This window comes from Cetorhinus maximus, chromosome 9, assembly GCF_964194155.1.
Source record: "Cetorhinus maximus chromosome 9, sCetMax3.hap1.1, whole genome shotgun sequence".
NCBI classification, from domain to species: Eukaryota; Metazoa; Chordata; class Chondrichthyes; order Lamniformes; family Cetorhinidae; genus Cetorhinus; species Cetorhinus maximus.
Genome location: NC_135887.1, coordinates 53,028,133 through 53,053,356, shown reverse-complemented (window position 1 = coordinate 53,053,356; position 25,224 = coordinate 53,028,133). Strand labels below are relative to the sequence as shown.

Below are 25,224 nucleotides of genomic sequence, written 5' to 3'. Positions count from 1 at the left end.
AAAATCAGTTTATATTAAGAGGTAATGTGGGACAATTACCTCTGTCGGTTTGGCATTATGAGAGAGTGTACAGTTTGTGAATTACAATAAAGACCCCATTTGTACTGAATACTATTCACTAACCTGTAAACATATTTGACTTATAGTCTGAGTATCAATCGCATAGAGTCTATATGTATCACCAGTGGAAGAGGGAGGGAATACATTACAGAACACAGTAAGCTGAGTACAGTAACAGGCCTTCTCTGTTTGATCCCAGGTCTCATTATGCTCCCCTAAACATTGGGCAGAAAAAGGCTTGCCCTTGTTTGCGAGAGATAGAAGACTCACGTATAGGAGCGGTTTGCAACACTGAATCCAAGGAAATTTCGAGCAGAAAAACACTCCAAAACCTAACAGTTCATATAGGATTTTTTGTTTTAACTTTCCTATACTGATGAATGAATCTGAAACAAATAATTTTCTCAAGTGAAAATTGTAGATTCAAAGCCTTTGATGCAATTACACCATGCTGATCTTCCTGGGATCTAGATTTGACTCCAGACCTGGCTAATGAGATGAAAATCATTGGTTGGCTCTTGGAGCGCCCCCAGCTAACTAGCAGAAAACTCACCACAATTTGGTAAAAAGTGGAAAACTTGTTCATAAGAAATGACTGAACTGATCAGTGGAAAATTCAGCACGAGATTTTGTGAAGGGAAAAATAAAGGTATATCATTACACCAATGTAGAAAATTATTTATGCTATCTCTGGTTATCCTATCCTTGCCAGGTGGTGCCTGATTTAAATTCAATTCCCAACATTGATACCCTTCATCTGATAACCATCACGTAAAAATACAGGCATCTTACCTTGCCATTGACCATAATATCTAATCGAATTCCAAAGACCTTGTAAAGATCTCTCACATCTGTGCCATTTTCCTTATAGTATTTAGCATACCTTTGAAATAAAACATAGGGGATGTTATTGAACTCAGGCTGATCTTGTAAGAGAGACTTGCATTTATACAGCGCCTATCATAACCTCAAGACTCCAAAAGCGTTTTACAGCCAATGAAGTGCTTTTGAAGTGCAGTCACTGTGGTAATGTAGGAACAGCAGCAACCAATTTACGCACAGCAAGCTCCCACAAACAGTAATGTCCAGGTAATCTGTTTTTAATGTTAGTTCAGGAATAAATACTGACCAGGACAGAGGAAAGAACTCCCCTGCCCTCCTTTGAAATAAAGTGCCACAAGATCTGATACATCCACCTGAGAGAGCAGATGGAGCTTTTCTCATCTGAAAGACATACCTTCGGCATGTACCGTATGTTGCTCTTTTGGGACTGTCTTTGTTGTCATCTTGTTTCTGCGCCAGATTGTGCGAAAGTGGATGTGTTAAAAGCAGTACAGGAGAATTCCAGCAGGCACAGCTTGTTCAAGCTCAGCCTGTTCAGAAACCAATACTTGTGACTCAGCTTGGATGAAGTTCATTGTCCTCACATCCTATAATTTAGGACCGTTACTAGTGGTATCAAAAATCTCAAAAACAAAAGATGACCTAGGACAACACATGGGGAATCATCCCCATTTACATCACAGAGACAATAGTAGGCCATTCACCCTACTGATTCTGCTAACTCTACCAGCTCCATCTGATACTCCATATCCCTTCCAGTTAAGTATTGAGATTGGAATCTAGGACCAGGACTAGGGCATTTGGTCCCCCAAGCTTGTTCTGCTATTCAATTAGATCACAGCCGATCTTACCTACCTTGGTTTTTTTTTACCCCTTAATACTCTTGCCTAACAAAAATCTATCAATGGAGGACAAAAAAAGAGTTAATGTTTTGAGTCCTTATGATTCTTCTTCAGAGGCGTAAGGACTCGAAACTTTAATTCTGTTTTTTTTCTCCACAGATGCTGTTAGACCTGCTGAGTTTTTCCAGCATTTTCTGTTTTGTTTCAGATTTCCAGCATCTGTGGTATTTTGCTTTTATTATAAAAATCTATCAATCTCAGTTTTGAAATGTTCAGTTAATCCCCAACCTCAACAGTTTTTGGGGGAAGAGAGTTCTGGGTTTCCACTACCCTTTTGTAAAGAAATGCTTCCTGATATCATCCATGAATGGTCTAGCTCTATAGTCTCCCTCTCCAAACACCTTAATTGACTTCACATCTTGTCTGCCAGGCCAACATGCAGAAGGCGTTTTACAATCTCTTGTGTGAAGAGATTTTTTTTCTAGATCCGCCTTAGTTCAATTTTAAGGTTATGTCCCTTTGTTTTCAATTACTTTAAGGGAGAGTTGTTCTTTAATCCACCAGTGCAAATTCTCTCTATTATTTTAAACTCCGTGAGGTGAATTTTTAATTCCCCTGCTTCCAGCTGGGGCTGGACAATAACATGATGAAGCACACATCCAACCTTGTCCAGCCACCAGCCATTTTGTTGTGGGCCTTCAAATGAACAACACGAGAATCTGCTAGAAATATTGGCTCATTCAATTTGCGGTTCCCATGATGTCAATAGGGCCCCATGCAAGCTAAAAAAATAAGTTTGTTGTTTTTTTCATTCGATGTGGGCATTGCTGGCATTTATTGCCCATCCCAAATTGCCCTTGTTCAGAGGGCATTTAAGAGTCAACCATATTGCTGTGGGTCTGGAGTCACATGTAGGCCAGATAAGGAAATGACAGCAGATTTCCTGAAGGACATTAGTGAACCAGGTGGATTTTTACAACAATTGACAATGGTTTCATGGTTATCATTAGACTTTTAATTCCAGATTTTTATTGAACTCAAATTCCACCATCTGCCATGGTGGGATTCAAACCCAGGTCCCTAGAGCATTAACCTGGGTCTCTGGATTACTAGTCTAGCGACAGTACCACTACACCATTGCCTCCCTCGAAGTTTTCCAAGTACTCCTGTGAGCAGCCCCAGTTTAAGGATCTCAGGTTAAGCTCTTCAACGCTGCCATAAACATACCTCAACAATTTGAATCTGAGTCCAGTGTAACTGATTTGTATATTACACATGGCCACCTATCTCAGGACCCAAGATGGGTGAAGGTCAGAGCAGCTGCCGAACTGGACTGAATAAGCGACCAAACACCATTTTCAGACCATTACCAGCTGGAGACACTCAAAATCATCTCATGGTACCAGCAATTCACTGCCTTCTTTGGATTTTACATTTAGGTAATAGAAAGGATTATATTAATCTGTCATTGGGAAAGGCACTATACCAGGAATAACTGGTTAATGAAGGGACTAAAGTTAAACAGAAAAAATATAATGGATGAAATAAGGAGATTAAAACCAAACAGATCTCTGGACCCAAATGGTTTTTATTAGAAGCTCTAAGAAAATAAGTGAGGAAATTTGAGTTGAATTAATATTTTCCAAAGCTCGCTCAATTTTAGGGTATTGCCAGGAAATCAGAAGGTGAAGCATTAGGGCATTCTTTAAAAAAGTGGAAGGAACTAACCCAGTAACAATAGACCAGGAAACATAATGGAAACATTGTTCAAATCCGTTGCGAGAAACAGAATAAATGATTATTTGGAAACAGTTTAATTAAGGGGAGCCACCATGGCTTTATGAAAGCAGTGGGTCATAGCTAACTAATCTGGTGGAGTTCTTTAACAAAATCCCAAAGGCCCTGGATAGCGGAGGACCAATGGTTGACATATACATGGATTTTCAGAAGCTGTTTGCAAGGGGTCCACAGAAGAGACTTCTAGCAAATATTGGGTTGTGTAGAATTGGAAGCAGGTAACAGAATGGATGGGAACATGAGCTAGAGTGTTGGAATTAAAGAGGGATTGTTGGATTGAATGGAAGTGACAACACCAGGGTCAGTAATGGAGCCTTAAACTCTTCATTTTGTCCAACAAATAGTTTGGGTTTGGAATGCAATGACCGACAAATTGCTGGAAACAGATTCAGTTCAATGCATTCTTGAAGGAGGAACAATTACAGGGATATAGGGAAATACCTGGGGAGTGGGATTGATTGGATTCCTCTCCAAAAGATACAGTAAAGACTCGATGGGTCAAATGGCCTCCTTCTGTGCTGTACTGTTTTATGATTCTATGTATAAATGACCTGAATTTGGGAACACGGGAGGGTATGTCAAAGTTTACAGCAAATGTTAAGTTGGAAGGTATGGTACATACAGATATAAGAACATGTAAATGAGGAACAGGAGTCGGCCATTCGGCCCCTTGAGCCTGTTCAGTCATTCAGTAAGATCATGGGCGATCTGATGGTGGTTTTAAATCCACTTCCCTTCCTAGATAACCTTTGACTCCCTTGTCAATCAAGAATCTATCTAACTCTGCCTTAAAAATATTCAATGACCCTGCCTCTACTACTCTCTGGGTAAGAGCGTTCCACAGACTCACGACCCTCGAGAGAAAATATTTCTCCTCATCTCTGTCTTAAAATGTGTCCCCTAGATCTAGTCTCTCCCACAAGGGTAAATATCCTCTCAGCAGCCACCTTGTCAAGTCCCCTCAGGATCTTATATATTTCAAAATAAGATCTCTCATTCTTCTAAACTCCAATGGATACAGGCCCAGCCTGTCCAACCTTTCCTTGTAAGATAATGCCTCCCATCCCAGGAAATGCATTAAATTATGAAAACTGCAAAAGACATAGATTAACAGAGTGGGAAAAACAAAGGCAGGTACAATTTAACACAACAAAGCAGGAGGTAGTGCTTTTTGGACAGAAGGATGGCAGATAGAAATATAATCGAAATGGAAAACATTGGAAAGTGGGGATGGAACACTAGGTGTTTAACCAATCATAACAAAATCACAGGTGGACAATCGATAATGGCGTGTTAGACCTCATAACAAGAGACATTGGATATCAAAACAAGGGCGTACCACTTAATATTAACGAGTATTGGGGTAGATTTTCATGTGACTGTTTTCATTGGACAGGAGGAAGGAAGAGTCAATTACCTCATTCCAACCCACCTCGTGCTCCTGCTGTTGGCTGGCACTGCCAGTCCCTAATCAGCCTGGTGCCAACTAGAGAAGTGGGTGCTGTCTGTCAGGGATTATGAGGAAGGCAAAGCCTCCACCTCCACCACAAATGCCAAGTGTCTCCCAAATGAGACTGCAGCCTGATGTATCAAGATCATGGTCTCTTTCTGAGCAATTCCAGTGGGCTTTTTGCCAGAGATACAGGGAGATTCACCCAACCTCTGAGCTCTCCCTGCTGATGTAAGTCTTTTCATTCTTGTCCGACTGAGATTGGGCCCCCAGTTATGGGGAATCACAGAGTTGAATCGCATAATGAGTCACTACACCAACACACTCTACTACCCAGCAACTTGCTGCATCATTTCACTAAACACAAGTGGTATCAACTGGCCGAGGTCAAATTGTGAGGTTCTTACCTGAAGTTAAAACCTGCTGATACTTTCTCCTTGTCTAAACCCCCGTAAAGTTGATGGAAGCTATAGGTGGGTGCACAGTATTCTTCAGGCCAATCCAGGTCACAATCCCAATGGATCACAATACCAATCATGCCCCCCTTCACAAAGCAAGATACAGAAACATAATGTGAGCAGAATTACTCCATCAGCTTTTAAAAATATTCTTTCATGGGATGTGAGCATTGCTGGCAAGGCCAACATTTATTGCCCATCCCTAATTGCCCTGAAGGTGATGGTGAGCTTGAGCTGCTGCAGTCTATGTGGTGTAGGTACACCCACAGTGCTGTTAGGAAAGGAGTTCCAAATCTTGGTGTTAAAGTATAATATCATTTACAGGTGCTTTATTACCCTAAATGGTGCAGCCTAGATCATCCTAAATATGCCAACTATTGTTGCTGTTTCAGTCCCCTTGGTTAACTGAAGGCCAATGCCCCTGGAGAGAGCCTAGACTTACTTTGTATGCCAGGACAGAGAAATTCTCTTTAATTTCTTCAACAACGTAACCCAAACGAAACACAGGGCACAGAGGGTCATGGACCTTATGGTAGGTGCAATTTTTCAGAGCTGCGTTGGTTATGGATTCCACTATATTCCGCCTGGAAAACAGAGCTTTTGGTAAAGCTAAAAATGTATTGCTTTTTCCAATTCAAGATTGTGAGTTAAAAAAAACAACGTTCCTGAACATACCTTGAAACACCAAAGGCTGTAAAAGTGATCGAGTTCTTGATAAAAATGGTGAAGTTTTCTGCAGCCATCAACAATGGTGGACTGGGGGGAGATAGGAGAGAAGACGCCTGCAATCAGTACAGGGGACAAACTGCCTTGAATAACATGAATTTCCTGCTTGCGTCGACAGGTAGAATCAGTGGAGATCATTTTGGCTTTGGGTTATAGGGTAAAATGGGGTTGATATCACAACTCCGGATTTTCAGTTTTATTGACTAGGAATGAAAAAATGATGGGAAGCTGAATTGATATTATCCATTTCTCACTATTGTCCAAAATTTAAATTCCCCCCGCCCTTAAAGTCCTGAATTTACCACTAAGATCTACTAACTCTGAGGTCTTCCAAACAAACACGTGAAAATTATGGGCAGGAAAAGACCATTACGTCCATCAAGCCTATCCCACATGGCTGTCATATGTGAAATGAGAGATAGATCGGTGGAGAGGTTTAGGGAGGGAATTCCAGAGCTCAGGGCCCAAGCAATGGCGGAGTGATTAAAATCAGAGATGCTCAAGAGACGGGAAATAAGGAGGAGTTGTTTCCATGGAGGCTTTCCCCAGGAAAGCTAGTAAACACCACTGTCCAACGGCATATGGCAGACAGACGCCCCAAATTTACCCATAGTGCCACAGCCCAGCGCCAGTCCCAAGCAGAGGATGCGCTCATCCGCTGAGCGCGCCAGGTCTAGTGGGCACAATTCCCATGTAAAACAAGTGTGGCTGGATGAAATCTGATCAGAGACATGTCTCCCCTCCATCACCATACCCACTGTGCATTCATAAATGTTATTAGTCGCTCATGGAAATCTCTCCCTCTTAAGATACTGGAGCCACTGCCAATCAGAAACAGAAGAAACGAGTAACATTCGTGCCACACAAGTGCCAGGCAATGACCATTCCCAACAAGAGAGAATCTAACCATCACCTATTGACATTCAATGGTATTGCCTGGGGGTTAACATTGACGAGAAACTGAACTGGATTAGCCATATAAATACTGTGGCTACAAGAGCAGGTCAGAGGCTGGGAATCCTGTGGTGAGTAACTCACCTCTTGACTTCCCAAAGCCTGTTCGCCATCTACGAGGCACAAGCCAGGAGTATGATGGGATACTCTCCACTTGCCTGGACAACACTCAAGAAGCTTGACACCATCCAGGACAAAGCAACCAACTTGATTGGCACCCTGCCCACAAATATTCGCTCCCTCCACCACCAACGAACAGTGGCAGAAGTGTGTACCATCTAAAAGATGCACTGCAAAAACTCACCAAGCCTCCTTGTACAGCACCTTCTAAACCCATGATCTCTACCATCTAGAAGGACAAGGGCAGCAGACAAATGGGAACACCACCACCTGGAAGTTCCCCTCAAAGCCACTCACCATCCTGACTTGGAAATATATCATCGTTCCTTCACTGTCGCTGGGTCAAAGTCCTAGAACTCCCTTCCTAACAGCACTTTGGGTGTACCTACACCACATGGACTGCAGCGCTTCAAGAAGGCAGCTCACCACCACCTTCTCAAAGGCAATTAGGGATGGGCAATAAATGCTGGCCCAGCCAGCGACACCCACATCCCGTGAATGAATAAAGAAAAAGGGTACAGACACTCAGCAAGTCTGGCAGAAAGTGTTCAGGTATATATTATTCTTCAGTTTATGTGTGGGAGTGTGTGGGTGAGTATGAGTGTGTGTCTGTATGAAAGTGTGAGAGTGTGTGTCTGTGCGAGAGTGTGAGTCTGTGTGAGAGTGTGTGTCTGTGTGATAGTGTGTGTGTGAGTGTCTGTGTGAGTGTGTGAGTGTGTGTGTGTCTATGAGTATGTGTGTCTGTGAGTGTGAGTGTGTGTATGTGTGCATGAGTGTGTGTATGTGTGCCTGTGTCTGCGTGTGAGTTGTGCGAGTGTATGTGTGTGTGAGATGTGCGAGTGTATGTGTGTGTGTGTGAGTGTGTGCATGTGAGTGTGTGCATGAGTGTGTGAGTATGTGTGTGTGTGTGCATGCATGTGTTTGCGTGTGTGATCATATGTGAGAGTTTGAGAGTGCAGGTGAGTGTGAGTGCATTAGTGCATGTGTGCATAAGTGTTTGAACGTGTTTGTCTGTGTGTGTGACTGTGTAAGTGCATGTGTCTGTGTGAGTGTGAGCATGTGTGAGAGTGAGTGTCTATGTGAATGTATGTGTGTGTGTGTGTGTGCGCGCATAAGTGTTATGTTTTACTATGGGGTCGCTTTGCTCATGAACCGGTTACACGCTTATCTGTCGCCAGGCATTTCGATTACAGTACACAGCAGATGCAGAGACTAATATGAAATGAAGCACATGCTATTTATTTACACAAACAACAGAGCACTAACATAAAAACAAAAAGCTAAAAGCTACTGCGGATGCTGGAAATCCAAAACAAAATAAAAACAGAATTACCTGGAAAAACTCAGCAAGTCTGGCAGCATCGGCGGAGAAGAAATCAGTCAACGTTTCGAGCCCTCATGGCTCTTCGGCAGAACTAACATGATGTGTGCTTCTCCAACCAGACCCTACTCTAGATTAACATTAACATGGTAGCCTGTGCTACACAGCTATTGGGTCTTACAGTCACATGGTCAATCTGCTTGCATTCCCTTAAAAGTGTATTACACCTCAGATTATCACAATGAGTGTGTGTGTTTGTGTGTGCGAGTGTTTAAATGTATGTGAGTGAGAATGTGTGTGTGAGCGTATATGAGAATGTATGTGAATGTGTGAGCCTGAGTGTATGAATGTGTCTGTGTGTCATTGTTTGAGTGTGTGTATGAGTGTGTGTGATTGTGAGTGAGCACCCTTGTATAAGTGTTTTTGTGTGTCTGTGTGTGTGTGCATGAGTGCTTGAGTGTGTTTGACTCTGTGTGTGTGTGTGTGAGTATTTGAGTGTGTGTGTGTGTGAAGCAAAATACCTGTTTAAAGGGAGAGTATTTGAGTATAAGTCAGAGTGCACATGTATACTTGAGTGTGTGTACATATTTGAGTGAGAGTATTTGAGTGTGTGTGTCTATTTGTGTGAGAGTATTTGAGCTTGAGTATATGTGAGCATTTGAGTGGGTGTTTTTTACTCATCCCTCATTGCCCTCCAAACAAGGAGTCAACCACATTGCTGTCAAAGTCACATGTAGGTAAGGACAGCAGATTTAGGGCATTAATGAACCAGATGGGTTTTTACAACAATTGATAATGGTTTCATAGTCATCATTAGACTTTTAATTCCAGATTTCTATTGAATTCAAATTCCACCATCTGCCATGGTGGGATTTGAACCCAGGTCTCCACAGCATTATCCTTGGTCTCTGGATTACTAGTCCAGCATCAATACCACTACACCATTGCCTCCTCCCAATGTGTGTGCGTGTGTGTGTGTCTGTGTGTGTGTGCATGTGTGCGTGTGCATGTGTGTCTGAGTATTTAAGTGTGAGTGTATGTGAGTGAGTATTTGAGTGCATGTGTGTGTGTGTATGTGAGCGAGTATTTGAGTGTAATGTATTTGAGCGTGTGTATGTGTGCATGTGACTATTTGAGTGTGTTTGTGAGTATTTGAGTATGAGTCTGAGTATTTGAGTGAGTATAATGTGAGTGGGTATTTGAGTGTGCGTGTGTGAGTATTTGAGTGCGTGTGAGTATTGGAGTGTGTGTGTGTGTGTGTGTGTGTGTGTGTGAGTGTAAGCATTTGAGTGTGTGTATTTGAGTGTGTGTGTATGTGGGTATTTGAGTGTGGTTATATGTGAGTGAGTACTTGAGTGTGTGTGTGTGTGTGTATTTAAGTGTGCGTGTGAGAGTATTTGCATGTATGTGTCTGTGTGTGAGTATTTGATTGTGTGTGTGAGCATTGGAGTGTGTGTGAGAGTGTAAGCATTTGAATGTGTGTATTTGAGTGTGTGTGTGTATGTGAGTATTTGAGCGTGAATATATATGAGTGAATATTTGAGTGCATGTGTGTGTGTGTGAGAGGGGGTTTGGGACGGTGTGTGTTTGTTTGTGAGTATTTGAGTGTGTGTGAGTATGAGTGTGAGTAAGTGTGTATGTGAGTATTTGAGTGTGAGTGAGTGTGTGTGTGTGAATAGTTGAGTGTAAATGTGTGAGAGTTCTTGAGTGTGTGTGTGTGAGTATTTGAGTGTGTGCGTGTGAGTATTTGCGTATGTCTGTGTGTGAGTATTTGATTGGATGTGTTTGAGTATTTGTGTGTGTGTGTGAGTATTTGAGTGTGTGTGTGTGTGTGTGTGAGTATTTGAGTGTGTGCGTGTGAGTATTTGCGTATGTCTGTGTGTGAGTATTTGATTGGATGTGTTTGAGTATTTGTGTGTGTGTGTGAGTATTTGAGTGTGTGTGCGTGTGTGTGTGTGTGTGTTTGTGAGCATTTGAGTCTGAATCAAGTCATCTTGTAGATGGCACACATTGCTGCTACTGTGCGTTGGTGGTGAAGGGAGTGAATGATTAAACTAGTCTGAACACCAGGATCAAGAGCCTAATAACTTAAAAAGCTCATTATGGCCTCAGCACAAAATATTTCTTTGTGCTAAATTTCTTTGGGGTGCTGTAAACAGGAAGAAAATAGATGTGGTTTCGATGCCAGGAAGATATTTCTCTCTTGGGAGCAAGACAAAAGTTGCTATAGACCTGGAATCAGATAATCCTTACTTTGAAATGTTGTGATCATTTTCAGTTGGACACCATCCAAAGATTTCACATGTCTTGTTTCCTTCAGCGTTGTTCCGACATTTCCCATTCATAATGCCTGACAAGGCCAAAAATTCCCATAATTTCAGTCAAAGAGCATACACTGTGTTCTAGGCATCATGTTTCATTTGTTTATTCTGCCTTATCTCTTAATAATTTTTACATTGCTCTCCATTTTTAGTACAATGTGTAGTTTAACACTTTTGGCTTCCATGTTCCTTGGCTGGGATGGGGGAAGGGGGGGTTTCTAGTCTCAATCAGTAGCTCTGATGGGAGAACAGTGAATCTCCAAGGGAAATGGCAGAGAGATGATTATGCTGCTCTCCTGTGGTTCCAGGAATTTTCTTGTGAAATTGCAGTTTTTCCCTTACAAATGCAAACAGTGAGGCGTTAGTTCCCACCCCTGGCCCTGGAAGAGCCCTGGTGTCATAATGGTGGCAGTCAGTACACATGGGGACTGGTCTCCACAAGGGTTAATGTGGGTCCCGCCAGTGGTGTTCAAGGAAGGCAATTGTCCTGGTCTTCTCCCCAGGGCTTGTACAAGGGCTGGATCAGTGCACTGCCAGATTAGTGGGTGAAGGAGGCTGGGTATACCCTTCCTACTCCCACTTAGAGCAAAGCCTAGATATGGGCTGGGCAGGTGCCAGAGGTGTTCCTAAAATAGTTCCCATGGGCTAACATGACCATTCAGGATCACAGTGCATGGAATTTTAAGGGTCTATAAATGGGTAAAATTTGCTAGATGGTGAAGTCTCCATGTTCTGCAATACAAAAGCAAAATACTGTGATACTGGAAACCTGAAATAAAAACAGAAAATGATGAAAGGTCATCGACCTGAAACATTAACCCCCATGTTCTGTACTATCCCTGTGTTAGCCTTCTCCTGGTCCTAAGGCAGTGCATGAAAACAGCCTGAACGAATTACTTTCTTTTTCCCTTTAGCAACATAGAAACAAGTGTAGGCCATTCAGCCCCTCCAGCCTGTTCCACCATCCAACTATCCATTTGATCCATCTGCATACCCCGAGCTAACAAAATTCTATCAATCTCACTCTTGAAAATTTCAATGGAACTTCCCCAGCATCTACCATCTTTTGGCAAGAGGGTTCCAGGTTTCCTCTCTCTTATAGTGTTGCCTGATTTCATTCCTGAATGACCGGATCTAATTTTAACACTGAGTCTCTTCGTTTTGAATTTCCCCACCAGAGGTTTCTCTGAGTTGATACCCTATTGAATCACTTTATCATTTTAAACGCCTCAATTAGATCACACCTCAACATTCTAAAGTCAAGTGAATACAAACCAAATTTATGCAACCTGTCCACTTAATTGAACTCTTCAAGCCTTGGTATCATCCTGGTGAATGTGTGCTGCACGCCCTCCAAAGCCAACATATCCTTCTGAGGTTCAATATCCAAAACTGAATACAGTACTCCGGATGGGGTCTGACCAAGGCTGGACATAACTGAAGCATAACCTCCAGCCAAAGTCCATTAACCTTTTTGATTACCCTGAATCATTAACTCTCCATGGATGCTGCCTGATCTGTTGAGCATTCCCCGCATTTCGTGTTTTTATTTCAACATTCCCTTTATCCCTACCTCCCAACCAATTACCAAACCCTATCACAAAGTTACCTCCAATCCCAAGCCCTGCAATTTTTTTCTAATAATAATAATGTAGGTGCCTCCTGAATTTCCATCTTGACAACACTCACTCCCCTATGTGCTATTCTAATTGTTTCCTCAAATAAACTCAACTCCATTACTCAGATGTAAAATATAAGTCAGACAAATAGAAAGGGAATAGTGCATTTATGGTGTGGTCCACACTGCAGGCCTGAGTTAATGGCAGTGGGGGTACCAGGCAGGGTCCCAGGTCTAGCAGCTGGGGGAGGAGTGGGGGGATGGGTGTGGGAACTGTCTCACGTCTGGGCAAGGTGACAAAATCCAGGTGGGGGTAGAGGGTGGAGAAGGCAGAGGGATGATTGAGTAGGGCCTGAGTGAAGAGGGAGGGAGGGCATGGGCGAGTGTATTGGAGGCATAATGATCGCATTTGATACTTTGGAGTGCTTTTAATGACTTTGAGCACTTTTGATTACATTTGATGTCAAAGATGGCAATGAGCACTGCTGACCACATGAAAAACCCATTCCAAATTGATCTTTTGATGTCAAAGGGTCTTTTTGATTATATTGAGCGCATTTGAATGCAAAAGTGATGTCAACATTTTCTGGCAGGGCAGTGTCTCTGGATCATTTACCCAGTAAAATAATTGCTCCTCTCCTGTATTCAATCAATAGGGTGGGCCTTTAATTGTTAACCCTGCCCCCTCCTCATTTCACCCCATGGTATTGATAATACTGGACGCCAGACACGATGGTTTATGGACGTTCAACTTTCCTAATGAAAAAAATTTGGATATAGTTCATTCTTTTTGGACCAAATGTTTCACTGAATGTTGATGAAGGTCTTTCTGCATTGAGAGGTGAATTGTTTTATAATTCAGCTTTTCTGCCTGTGTGTGTACTCTGACATATCTGAGCAAACTGTGTTCCAACACTTTGCAGCACTTTACTATAGTTACAAACCACAAACCACAATGTTACCATGCAGCCCAGTGCTGTTCTCTGGCGATAGGATGAATCCAAGTGATACATCTTAGACTGCAACAATTGCAAGCTTTCTAACAAGATAAATTTTAGACAGCATATCATCCCAGGGTCAATTATCTGATCCTCAAACCCTTCTCAGTAGTCACTACATCTGACATCAAGAAGAGTTATCCAGAGGTTTATACTGAAATTTTAAAAGAATTTGTAGATAGCAGTCTGTATTTTTTTCTCCTCCTTGCTGGTGTTCTGCTCCCCAAGCCATTTATGGAGAGTTGACGTCACTGTGCATCGCGATAAGCTTTTAGGGCTGGTACAAAGTGGTTTGGCCTCAGTTATTCATTTGACCCACATCTATAAACAGTGTAGGGCTGGAGGTTTCACTGGAGATAAGTCAACTCCTGGAAGTAACTCAAAACCTTTCAGGAGCTGCTGCATTGACTCTTGCCCCACCCCCTCCACTTTTGGCATTCGCTGTTTTGCCACTTTCTCAGCAGCTGCCTAAAACAGGCGCTAGGACCCTAACATTATAACAGTGACGGCGCTTCAGAAGTAATTTAATGGCTAGAAAGTGCTTTTGAACATTCTGAGGTTATGAAGGATGTTAAGTAATTGGAATTCCTTTCCTTTCTTACATATGGAGGGGACCTAACATCTGTTTTGGTTCTCTGCTCTGACATTGGTTGCTGATCCCACTCTGTTTAGCATCCTTCAGGTGTCAGTATGGCCTCACTGTGTCACCTATCAGTGCTGTCAGGTCAGGAGGGGCAGAGACAGCCTGTTCCCACTTCACCTCCCCATCTCCAGGGACTAACAGTCACTGCTGGACAGACAGACGGCCTGATGTTGATTCTTTCCACTGGGAAAGTTGTGCAGCAACCAGCAGCTCATCTAGATTATTGCAAAGAGGCCTGAGGCCCAATTTCTGGCTGGCCTCAGGCCTCTCAGCTGGGGTGAGTGCTGTCCTCATGCTGTTGTTTATGGATCTGAAACACATAACCAACTTCCCACTCTGAAAAGTTTACACAGAAGTGGTTAGTGTAGCTCATCAGCTGTTATATTGTTATATTGTTCATAAAGAGCTAGAACTAATTGTTATGTGGACATATATATCTTGGGGTGCCATATTCACTGTCACACTGCAGTAATGTGCCAAGCAACAATGTATCAGTCTACCAGCCACATGGAGACCAGCAAGAAATACACTTGATAAAGCAATACTTAGAATCTAAAGTGATTATTTTTAACTTATGAGAAGGCATAACATGGTGGCAGCGGGATGTTTGTGAGTGAAACCCCAAACATTTTAAACAAACTTAATGCTGAATTGGATTGAAAAATTAACCAGAATTAATGCCAAGGGAAGAGAGAAATACTGAGTAAATCGCACAAAAGTTAAATGGCTGTTGCAGCAATAAATACACAGCTCTAGCCTATGATGAATGGCAGGCTGATAATCTCATACAGGCTTTTGAGAAATTTAAACAAAAGTGCAGACTGACATTCAGTAGCCTTGTAAAAGGCACTAGCAAAGAGGAAAGGGGTCAGCTACATTCTGTTGTGAGTAGGTGAGAAAGGGTTAAATTTGTTTAATAACTGGGAGGATCACAGCAGAAACCCAGACAAAACTTTTGAAAAGTTCAGCACACTTCTCCCACCAAAGCCAAATCATCGGAACTACTGATATGAATTTCAAGGCCTGTGGCGGGAATCAGATGAGCCTGTTGACATTCTTATAACAAAATTGAGTGGAGAATTTTCTCCCCGACGGGGGGTTGTGCAGGGGTGGGTGCGGGCGGATGCGCAGCCGATCGGCCCAATTAAAGCCGGCCAGTGTGACGTGTGCCTGGAAGCGCTGAGCCCTCCCTGTACGGGCAGGGGTTGCCTGAATTGGGGCCTGCGCTCTTTTGCGCATGTGCGCAGAAGAGTGCAGAAATCTCCTGAGGCACAGAGGTGCCTCAGGGAGATTACTTTCACTTATAAAACATTGAATAAAGGTAAAAAAAAAATTTAAGGACATGTCCCCTCATGTGAAACTATCACATGAGCTGGGGCATGTCCATTAATTTTAATAAAAATTTTTCACTTTAAAAACCCTCATGAAACCTCATCCCTCCTGCGGATGAGGTTCCATGAAAACTGCGAAGCCCGCCTGGGCTCTTTGCCTGCCCGCCAACCTTAAGGTTGGATGGGCAGCTCAGCTAATTGTTTTATTGGCTTTTTAAACGGCCTTTGACAGTTCGGCGAGTGCGCAGCCGACTCGGCATGTGCGCCCGCCAAACTGAAAATCGAAATGAAGCGCGGTGACGTCGGGACGCACGCCCGACATCACTGCGCATCATTTTACGCCTCAGTGAGCGTGCCCTGCCCCCGCTCACCGAGCCGAAGATTCTGCCCGGAAAAATGCAACCAGGAAATGTAAATTTAAGGCCACAGATGAAAGGCTGCCAGATCAGTTCATTTGGGGCTCTCCACATCCTGAAGTGAACAAAGATTTAATTGGAAAAGGTGAATTCACAATATTGCAGACTGTAGTCACTGCTAGAGCACATGAAGCCACGAGTAGGCAGGTGAAGATGTTGACTACCTAAACGACTAACTTTCAGTCAGGTTAAGAGAAAGGCAGAAGGGTGGATGCGGTGAAACAGCAACAAAAGAATGGACAGCACACAGAGAGAAAGGTGTGCAAGAAGTGTGGAAATCCATCTAACTGGTAATGTCTAAAAACCTTGGGCTTCAATATATAACACTTCAGTGAATGATCAGCTCTGCTAGCTATCTCAATGACACCTCAGTGTCTTTATGTGGACAAGCCTGGCCTGTGTTGATATGATTGAGTCTAACATTTCAATAGCTGGTGCCCCTGTGTTTAATTAGTGAGGTCTCCATAACAGTGTCTACAGCTGTCCCTGCTGATCAGTCACAGAGCACCATTAACCAGATCACAAAGTAATGATTTCAGAAACTGACTTAATATTGATGTTTGATTTTTCAAAAATGGATAACAAATCATGAGCACAGCAGTTACCTCATGAGAGGATATTCTGTGCATTGAGGGATTAGATGTTACTGAGGTAGGAATGATCAGTGCCAGTTTGGGGTGTGAAGGAAATAGTAAGGCTCCAAATTGCATCCAAAACTGCGAAGCCTGGGGCCTGTTTGAAATTGGACATCGACACTGATCTACATCTGGGGGACAAGCTGTTGGGGCCTGTCGCCACGCCAAGGGTAGCTCGCCCTTCAGCCGGATCAAAGTCTCAGCAGGACATTGGATGGCCAGTGAGCAGACAGGAAGTGGGCAGTCAGTAGGCAGTAAGTGGGCAGTGGGGATGTGCAATGGCAGGTGCCATATTTCAAATAAAAATGGTAATTTTTAAACTGTTTTTTGGTGGCGGCTAATTGCTAGGCCACATCCTATCCCCTCGTCTCTTAGGGCTGTCCAATTCCCTAGAGGGGCCCTAGAACAGGTGTTAGGCCTCTCATTAGCATGCGTAAGGGGTTGAACACCTATTTGAGGCTCCTTGAGGAACAAGACATTGACCTAGGAACTTTCCAAGCAATGGTACCCATTTTAAGCTGGTAAAGTGGGCCCAACAATGTCCAATTTCTGGGCCCATGGTTGTGAGTTCTCAGTTGCAATTAAAATGGCCTAGTAAGCCACTCAGTTCAAGGGCAATTAGGGGTGGGCAACAAATGCTAGCTAGGACTATTATTAGGGATTTCTTCTTCACGCAGTCTGTGATCAACAAATGGAATGGACACCCCCACCCCCACAATAAAGGGCTGGAGACAAAATCCACAGAATCGTCTAAGCTCCTGCAGCCAGGAGCCGAGGGGTCTCAGATGGGCCCAGTGACCTTCTTCAGCTGTGGTTATCTTGTGGTCACTCGGACCACTGATGTGATCCAAGGCTGACATCCTCTGAGTTTCTCTCCAGTGTGATTTACTGCATGGATACCACTATTTTGCATAAAAGCTTTAGAATCTGGGTAAGTTTGAAGGGCAACATCTTGTTCACATCATTTAGTCCTGAATTTCTGTAGGGTTCTTTTGATCATCTGCCGTAACCTCAGTGAAGGTTGGCAGAATCCCTGTCAATTCAGTGTAAATGGCCAATATTGGTTGTTCCTGACATAAAGTGAGATGATCCAGAACTCTCCTCTCATGACCCAACTTGCACCAAGTCCCGTTCACCTATTTCCCCTATGCTCCCTGGCCTACATTGGTTCCCAGTTGAGGAACACCTCGATTTGAAAATAAGCTTGAGAATTTTAATTCTCATGCTTATTTTCAAATCCTGCCATGGCCTCGCCCCTCCCAATGTCTATAGCCTCCTCCAGCCCCACAATCCTCCGAGATATCTGCGCTCCTCTAATTCTGGCCTATTGAGCATCCCCAATTTTAATCACTCCCAACATCGACAGCTGTGCCTTAAATTCTGGAATCCCCTCCCTAAATCTCTTCTCTCTACGCAACTTTCATCCTCTCAGATGCTCTTGAATCCTACCTCTTTGACTAAGCTTTTGGTCATTTACTCCACACTCCTGTGAAGTGGCTTTGGGATACTTTATTACGCCATACATGCTATATAACTACAAGTTGTTATTGTTTATTTTTCCAGGGCTTCCACCAACCTCTTGTCAATCCCTTACCCCTGAAACATCCAGACATTTGTCTTTAGTACCTGTGTTGCACTTTACAATTGAAAAAGATAAAATTGTAATGATTTTGATGTATGATTCAGCTGGGAAAGTCTTGTAGACCACTTGGTGAAAGCACTGATTCCCTGTGATGTTATTTGTGTGGAAAGGTGATTCAGATTTTTCAATTTTGCACTTTCAATAGTCAGGTTGTTGAGTGACTGGGGAAGAGCTCATGGTTGATGAGTATTGTTGTTTTACCTTGTCCATATCGGCTAAACGCTCCTGCTGTGCAGTCACTGTCAGATTCACACTCTCCAGAACTTTGGTGCTACGGTAAAAGCAACAGAAGAAATGACAGCTTACCACCATTTAATTTATCAATACCCAGTCTGTGGAAATCATACACCCTCCAACCAGAGCTTGGGCTTCAGGTGTAAGCCTTGGCTCAGTGAGTAGCACTCTCATCTTTGAGTGAATGTTATGGGTTCAAGCCCCACTCAGTGACTCAGGTACCACCTGACTTGAGTGCAGGACTGAGGGAGCTTGTATTTCCAAAGGTGTCTGTACTGGGGAGACAGAAGTTACACCCCATATCAGATCCATTCCCAATGTGGTTACCATAGAATGTTTGAGCTCTATGAAAGATCTGCTTTTCATAGTTTTTATCTAAAACACTTGGAGTGATGTTTTTGTGGTTCATCTTCTGGTGTTTTTAAGAGGACAATATCCACATACATGTTTTAATGTAATAATTCAAATATATGAGTCTGGCCTATCCCTGTCCAACCTTATGAGGGATAATATAAAGGATCATCTTAAGGGGGTGTGACCCTTATTTGTGTAGGTCATGCTGACTAATCTCTTTGAAGAGATGACAAACCCTTATAGATAGGACAGATACAGTGGATGTTATTTAACTAGATTTCAAGAAGGCATTTGACACCCTCCCACATAATAGACCACTTAATAAAGCCATAGGATAGATAAACATGTATTAACATGGATTGGCAGATGATTGGTTGGTAGACAACAATGAGTCGTGGTGCATGGGCTGGTATTTGCTGGCAGCCAGTTACCAGTGGAGTGGCACAAGGCTTAGTGTTGGGGCAGCTGTTGTTTAGAAATTTTATAGCTTATTCAGAATAAAGAATTGTGTCCAAATTGTCCAAATGTGTAGATGATGCCAGATTGAGAGCAGCGGCAAGTGATGCATATCAATGGTATAAATTTAAAACGAGCTTGATAAATTCAATCAGCAAATGGAGACATGGAAGATGCAAGCTAATACAGTAAGGTATGAGCATTGATGATGTTGATCGTATGCTATATAGGAAGATAATTGATGTAGTATCGTAGCAGGAGAGAGAAAGAACAGGGAATGGTGTATGAGGAAAGATTGCCAGCCCTGGGTCTCTTCACTCTTGAAAAGAGGAGAAAGGGCATATGATTAAAATTATGAAAGGTTTGGACAAATTAGAGTTTAAGAATTTAAACACAAAGGGTCATCTTTAGAAACTAACGACATCAAAAGAAAAGAGAAATGCAAGATGAAGGTTACACTGAAAGGGTGGTGAATGTGTAGAACAGGTTACTGACACAGAACATGGAACAAGAAACCTTAGTGGGTTTCAAGAGGGAACTAGACTGCTTCTTCTCAACAGATGGAGTTCAAAGTTATTAGAAATGCACTAAAGGAATACTGGGGATAGCTGGGCCAAAGGCCTTTGCCTGAAACTGTTGCTATGCGGTTCATTTTAACCCGACCCACCCAAGGTTGTTTGAATTAAAGGTCTACTTTACCCATGGAAATCCACCCAGTGTAAAATGACCAGGATGTAAAACATCCGGACACAAACCCACCTCAGCCCCTGCAGGTTAGGTTCAAGTTATGCCCTATGTTACCGATGGAGTTGTTCATTGGGAGGATATCCAGTGCAGCTTACCTGTGTACAGTGTGTCAAGGTCTGATTCGGAGTAACAATGTAATTGGTCATAATTACAAAGGAGTCCGATCCCTAAAGAAAGGAAATATAGTTACATGGTGAAGGGTCACAGCGAGATGTTTAATTAGGCCCTCCCCGTCTAACACTGATGTGTTAATCATTCCCAGTCGCTGATTCAGAATTCCAGCATTCGACTTGGTTATTTGAAAATTATTTTATCCATTCTCAGGCTGTGGGCATTGCTGGCACCACTGGCACTTATTGTCCACATGGTTGCCCTGAGAGGATGGTTATACAACTGAGAGGCTTGCTAGACCAATTCAGAGGACAGTTCGGAGTCTTGGTGTGGGACTAGATTACAGATGGGCCAGACATGGGGAGGGAAACAGGTTCCTTCTTTAAAGGGCATGAGTCAATCAGTTGCATTTTCACAACCATGGTGACTTTTAATGATATCAGACTTTTATTTCCAGATGTTTTAGACTGAAATCAAATTCTCAAAACGGCCATGGTAGGTCCAGTACACCATTGTTTCCATGTAAACATTTATTTAAATACGAAAGGGTGTGAAAATGCAGCTTCAAAACTCACATAACAAAAACCTTGTTTATGTTGCTTCCTCTTTAACTTTCCCAATCAATTCTTTAATGTTTGTAACGCCCCACCCATGCTCCCAGTCCAACAGACTGAACAATCTAGCAGAAATCCAATCCCCTGGATAAATTTAGGCCATGCTGTATTTACTGGTTAGGGCTGAGTTTTGGGCATCAGGTGCCCTTAGTTGAAACGGGTGAGAGATTCGCTGATGGAGGGTGGGTTGAAAGGGCATTGTCCCACTTCCCCAACCTGGGGGCATTATCAAGTTCACAGCAGCCCCAGGAAACCAGGCCAGAACCAGGTGGATATGGGGTAGGAATTTAAAATACCCACACATTTTAAACAGATGTTTCCAGGTCCTTGGCATTTGGGCTTTTTTGTGCCTATTAGCAACATAGGAAATACCAGTTAAGGAAAGATTGAAAGGAAATCTAGTTAGCATTCTACCACCCTGCTAGTCACATGATATAGCAGCAATGGACTTGTTGACCAGTTATGGCAACCAATCTCTATCAATTATATCATTGTAAATTGTTTCTCTTTTTCCTCTAGCTCAATGTCACCAATGGGAATCCTCTAAACCGATGTGTTTAAATGCAAAGCAAAATCTCTAGAGGGTGCTGGCAGATCGGACTGACCACCCAGGACCCCGACCACCCAGGACCCCAGTCCCCTCAAGATGCTGACATCCCAGGACACTTACCCCCTAGATATTGACCTCCAACCACCCCCCCCCGACCCCCTCAAAGCTGATCCCCAGGTTCTTGAACATAAGACACTGACCCTGTTCCTAATCCCTAGGATCCTGACCTTCAGGACATTAATCTCCCCGGGACCCAAACCCCAGGATGCTGACCACCCAGGATCTTGAACGCCATAACCCTGACCCCTCTCCAGGATCTAGAGCACAGCACCCTGACCCCCAGGACACTGAGTCTCCAGAACCCAAACCCCTAGAACTCTATCCACCACCCCCACAGTGTCCCCCTCCCCAACAACCAGACCACTGACCCTCAGGATACTGAGCTCCCAACACCGAAGTCCTCCCACTGGGACCAATGCCCCAGAACCCTGAACCCCAGGAGTCAGAAGGAATTTGTATAAACCAGTAATTTGACAACATTTCGAGACTGTGTGGAGTTTTGGGTGGCCCGTTATAGAAAGAATAATAAGGCCATTTAGTTCATCATCACAGGTTCCCTTCATTTCTGGATTGATCTTACCCATGATGGAAAGGCATAATCAACTGCATCCAAGATCTTGGGCCCGATGTTGGAGAGGTTGGTGAAGCCAACGCCTTTCACTTTAACCGAGACAGAGCTTATGGTGGTATCCGTGGACTGATAACCTTTCTCATAGATGAAAACCCACCTGCGACAGAAGAATGAAAACTGAATGTTTATTCTTTCTAACACCCCATCCCCTTCAGTAAAGTATACATAAACAACGATGGACAGGAAAAAACCCACTTCTCCATCCAATATGTCCCACACAACTTGCACATCATGATGTACAGACAGCACACCCCACTGAAAGGTGAGAAACCAGATAAAAATCCAAGCTAATTCAGGGAAAAACAGCTTCTCCCTGGCATTGGAGGCAGTTCAAAAGAGATTCACTAGGCTGATTCCTGGGATGAAGGGGTTGACTTATCAAGAACGGCTAAACAGGTTAGGCCTTTATTCATTGGAGTTTAGGAGAATGAGGGGTGATCTTATTGAAACGCACAAGATTCTGAGGGGGCATAACAGGGTAGATGTTGAGAAGATGTTTCCACTAGTGGGGGATCTTGAACTAGGGGGCATAGTTACAGAATAAGGGGACGCCTATTTAAAACTGAGATGTGAAGGAATTTCTTCTCTCAGAAGTAGTGAATGTCTGGAATTCTCTACCCCAGAGAGTTGTGGAGGCTGGATCACTGAAAGTATTTAACGAGGGGATAGATAGCCTTTTGAAATATTGGGGAGTTGAGAGCTATGAGGAGCTGGCATGAAAGAGGAGTTGAGGCCAGGGGCAGATCAGCCATGATCTTATTGAATGGTGGGGCAGATTTGAGGGGCCAAATGGCCTATTCCTGCCCCTATTTCTTATGTTCTTATATTCTCCAACCCCTTTGGGACATTTAAAATAGTCCAGGAGATTAATCTTGTCCTGATTAATGTTTCCAGATACCTACATACAGAATTTATATCATGGACTGAGTTATGAGAGGCCAGTATTGGAGATCCAGTGTTGCTGGGACCACTGCTGTTTGACTGGTGTGAACCAGACCCCAGTGACCCTGCCTCACACAAAAGTCAGCTCATTGAAGTATTTCCTATGGTAGGCTTAATGCACAGGGTATCGTGATAGCATCACTGATTATAATTTCAAATTGTCGGACACCAGCACTGCTGACTGCCCTCAAAGATCCAACATGTTTTTAGTGAATGAAAGCATCTTGAGGCAAGGTTGACAATTGGCTTTCCAATCCAAGGGACAGCATGTACAAATAAAGGTCTGCCCCTTTGTAAGGAAAGGGACATCAGAAAGGAGACACGACACAATTTTGTTGGGCAGACTTTTTGTGGAGGCATTCTAGCTATGGCTCAGGTGTAGCACTCTCACCCAAGTCACCCAAGGTTGTGGGTGCAAGTCTCAGTACAGAGGTTTGAGCATATAAATCTAGGCTGACAGTCCAGTGTGGTACTGGGGAGTTCTGCACTGTCAGGTGTGCTGCCTTCCGGGTGAGACATGAAACTGAAGCCCATCTGCCCTCTGAGGTGGATGCAAAAGATCCAGTGACACTATTTCAAAGAAGAGCAGGTGATCCCCAGTGTCCTGGCCAATATTTACCCCTCAACCAATGTCATTAACAACAGATTATCCGGCCATTATCACATTACTGTTTATGGGAGCTTTCTGTGCACACATTGACTGCCGTATTTCCTCCATTACAACAGTGACTACATTTCAAAAGTATTTCATTGGCTGCAGAATGCTTTGAAATGCCCTGTTGGTTATGACAGGCACTATATAAATGAAAGTCAGTCTTTCTTTCGCCATCAGGTACTTCAGCTGGATTATGGAGCTTTAGCCTATTTAGCCTACAGGCAACAGTGGCCTATTGACCTAATGTACATTCTAAATCCCCATTCCTTATGGTGCTTGAAGCACATTGGCAGCTGTCTAGATCTCAGGCTGCAGCATTTGATAATGCAGACCCCTGATACCTGAATCATCTTGAGATTCAACTTTAGCATAGTTGATCCTGCTAAGTAACTTTTCCAAATTATTCCCACTGCATAGATAATATATAATGACACCTTGTGTGTGAGATTGAATATTGAAGAAGGGCTTAGATGGTGTGTAACTCCTTTTCCAGTTTTGGTGCATTTGGAATATAAAAAAGGATGAAATGTGAAGCAGTCTATCATACCTGTCTCTTCCACCTTGTTCACTGTCCCAGGATAGACTCCACCATATCCATTTCATCTGCTCATTGACAGTCCTGTGGAAATGCTCCTTGGTCCCCAAAGTTAATTGACCAAAGCGTTGGAAATTCATCTGCTCTAACACCACACAAAGGTCTGAGAGCAGAGATGATACGATCCTGGGGTTTCCAATGGCTGTGTGCTGATGTTTCAGTGCCATGGGGTGGGCAAGGTCAGAGAATTGGCTTTGATGTCAGCTGTAGCTCAGTGGGTAGCACTCTCACCTCTGAGACAGGAAGTTGTGGGTTGAAGCCCTGCTCCAGGGACTTGAGCACAAAAATCTAGGTTGACACTCCAGGTAACTTCAATGTGAGGTAAAACTGAGTGAGCTGCTGAAGATATAGCTGCTCTCACCCTGTCATTATCCTGCTGAGCAGATTAGGTTCAAATTACCCACCTTGGGTTAAATGTTGTCTTGGTGCGATAGAGTAACAGGATGATAGTGATTGACAATCCATCCAACATCTTTTTAATATTTACTTCTGTTAAACTCATTGAAGATAAAACTCAGGAGAGATATAATCAGGTTGCTGATGGTCTACCGCCCCTTTCAAACGTCAAGGCCTACTTTCTTGTCTTTAGCAAACTCACTGTGTTGATAAGTGATGATAAAGGCAAATGTGGGCAGGAGTTGCCAACTTGGGGATAGAAAACTAACCAAAATAAGAGAAATAAACCTAGAATTGTGCTAAGATTGTTGTCAGCTCTTTTGAGATCATGAGGTCCTTTGGTTCCCCCAGCCAAAACCTGACTTAACAGATCACCCAGTGGGTGGCATCTGACAACTCAAAGCAACACCATGTATCTGTGAAAAAAACATTCTTAATTACCTTGTGCCAATCCTCAGAGTAATTGAGGCAGTCAGCTGGAGTGTCAGCTATTGATTACACTTACTACTGTGCTCTTTGATGAGGTGCATTTTTCTCTCAGCGCTATGGTGTACAAGGCTCTTAGCAGCATGACTACAGTCCTCATTAACACTGCGATGTCATGCAAATATCAGGAGTCCTCCTGTTGGAACACACTGGGACAAAGCTCCCGTCAATCCAACTGGCTGCTCAAGTATGGAACTTGATGCCAATTAACATTAAAT

The 25,224-nt window shown here is 43.2% G+C and overlaps 1 protein-coding gene across 2 annotated transcripts in view; it reads right to left on the bottom strand.

Moving 5' to 3' along the window:
- The window catches only part of p2rx1 (purinergic receptor P2X, ligand-gated ion channel, 1), a 73,501-nt gene that overhangs the window by 9,822 nt on the left and 38,455 nt on the right, over nt 1-25,224 (bottom strand). For both annotated transcript variants that reach the window (XM_078548725.1, XM_078548726.1), the window contains exons 2-9: nt 21,882-22,029; nt 20,062-20,133; nt 18,377-18,446; nt 10,825-10,921; nt 6,126-6,206; nt 5,893-6,034; nt 5,400-5,536; nt 853-943 (exon numbers count right to left, since the gene is read on the bottom strand). In XM_078548725.1, the coding sequence (XP_078404851.1) occupies nt 853-943; nt 5,400-5,536; nt 5,893-6,034; nt 6,126-6,206; nt 10,825-10,921; nt 18,377-18,446; nt 20,062-20,133; nt 21,882-22,029 (838 nt within the window). The remainder of the gene's footprint in view (nt 1-852; nt 944-5,399; nt 5,537-5,892; nt 6,035-6,125; nt 6,207-10,824; nt 10,922-18,376; nt 18,447-20,061; nt 20,134-21,881; nt 22,030-25,224) is intronic.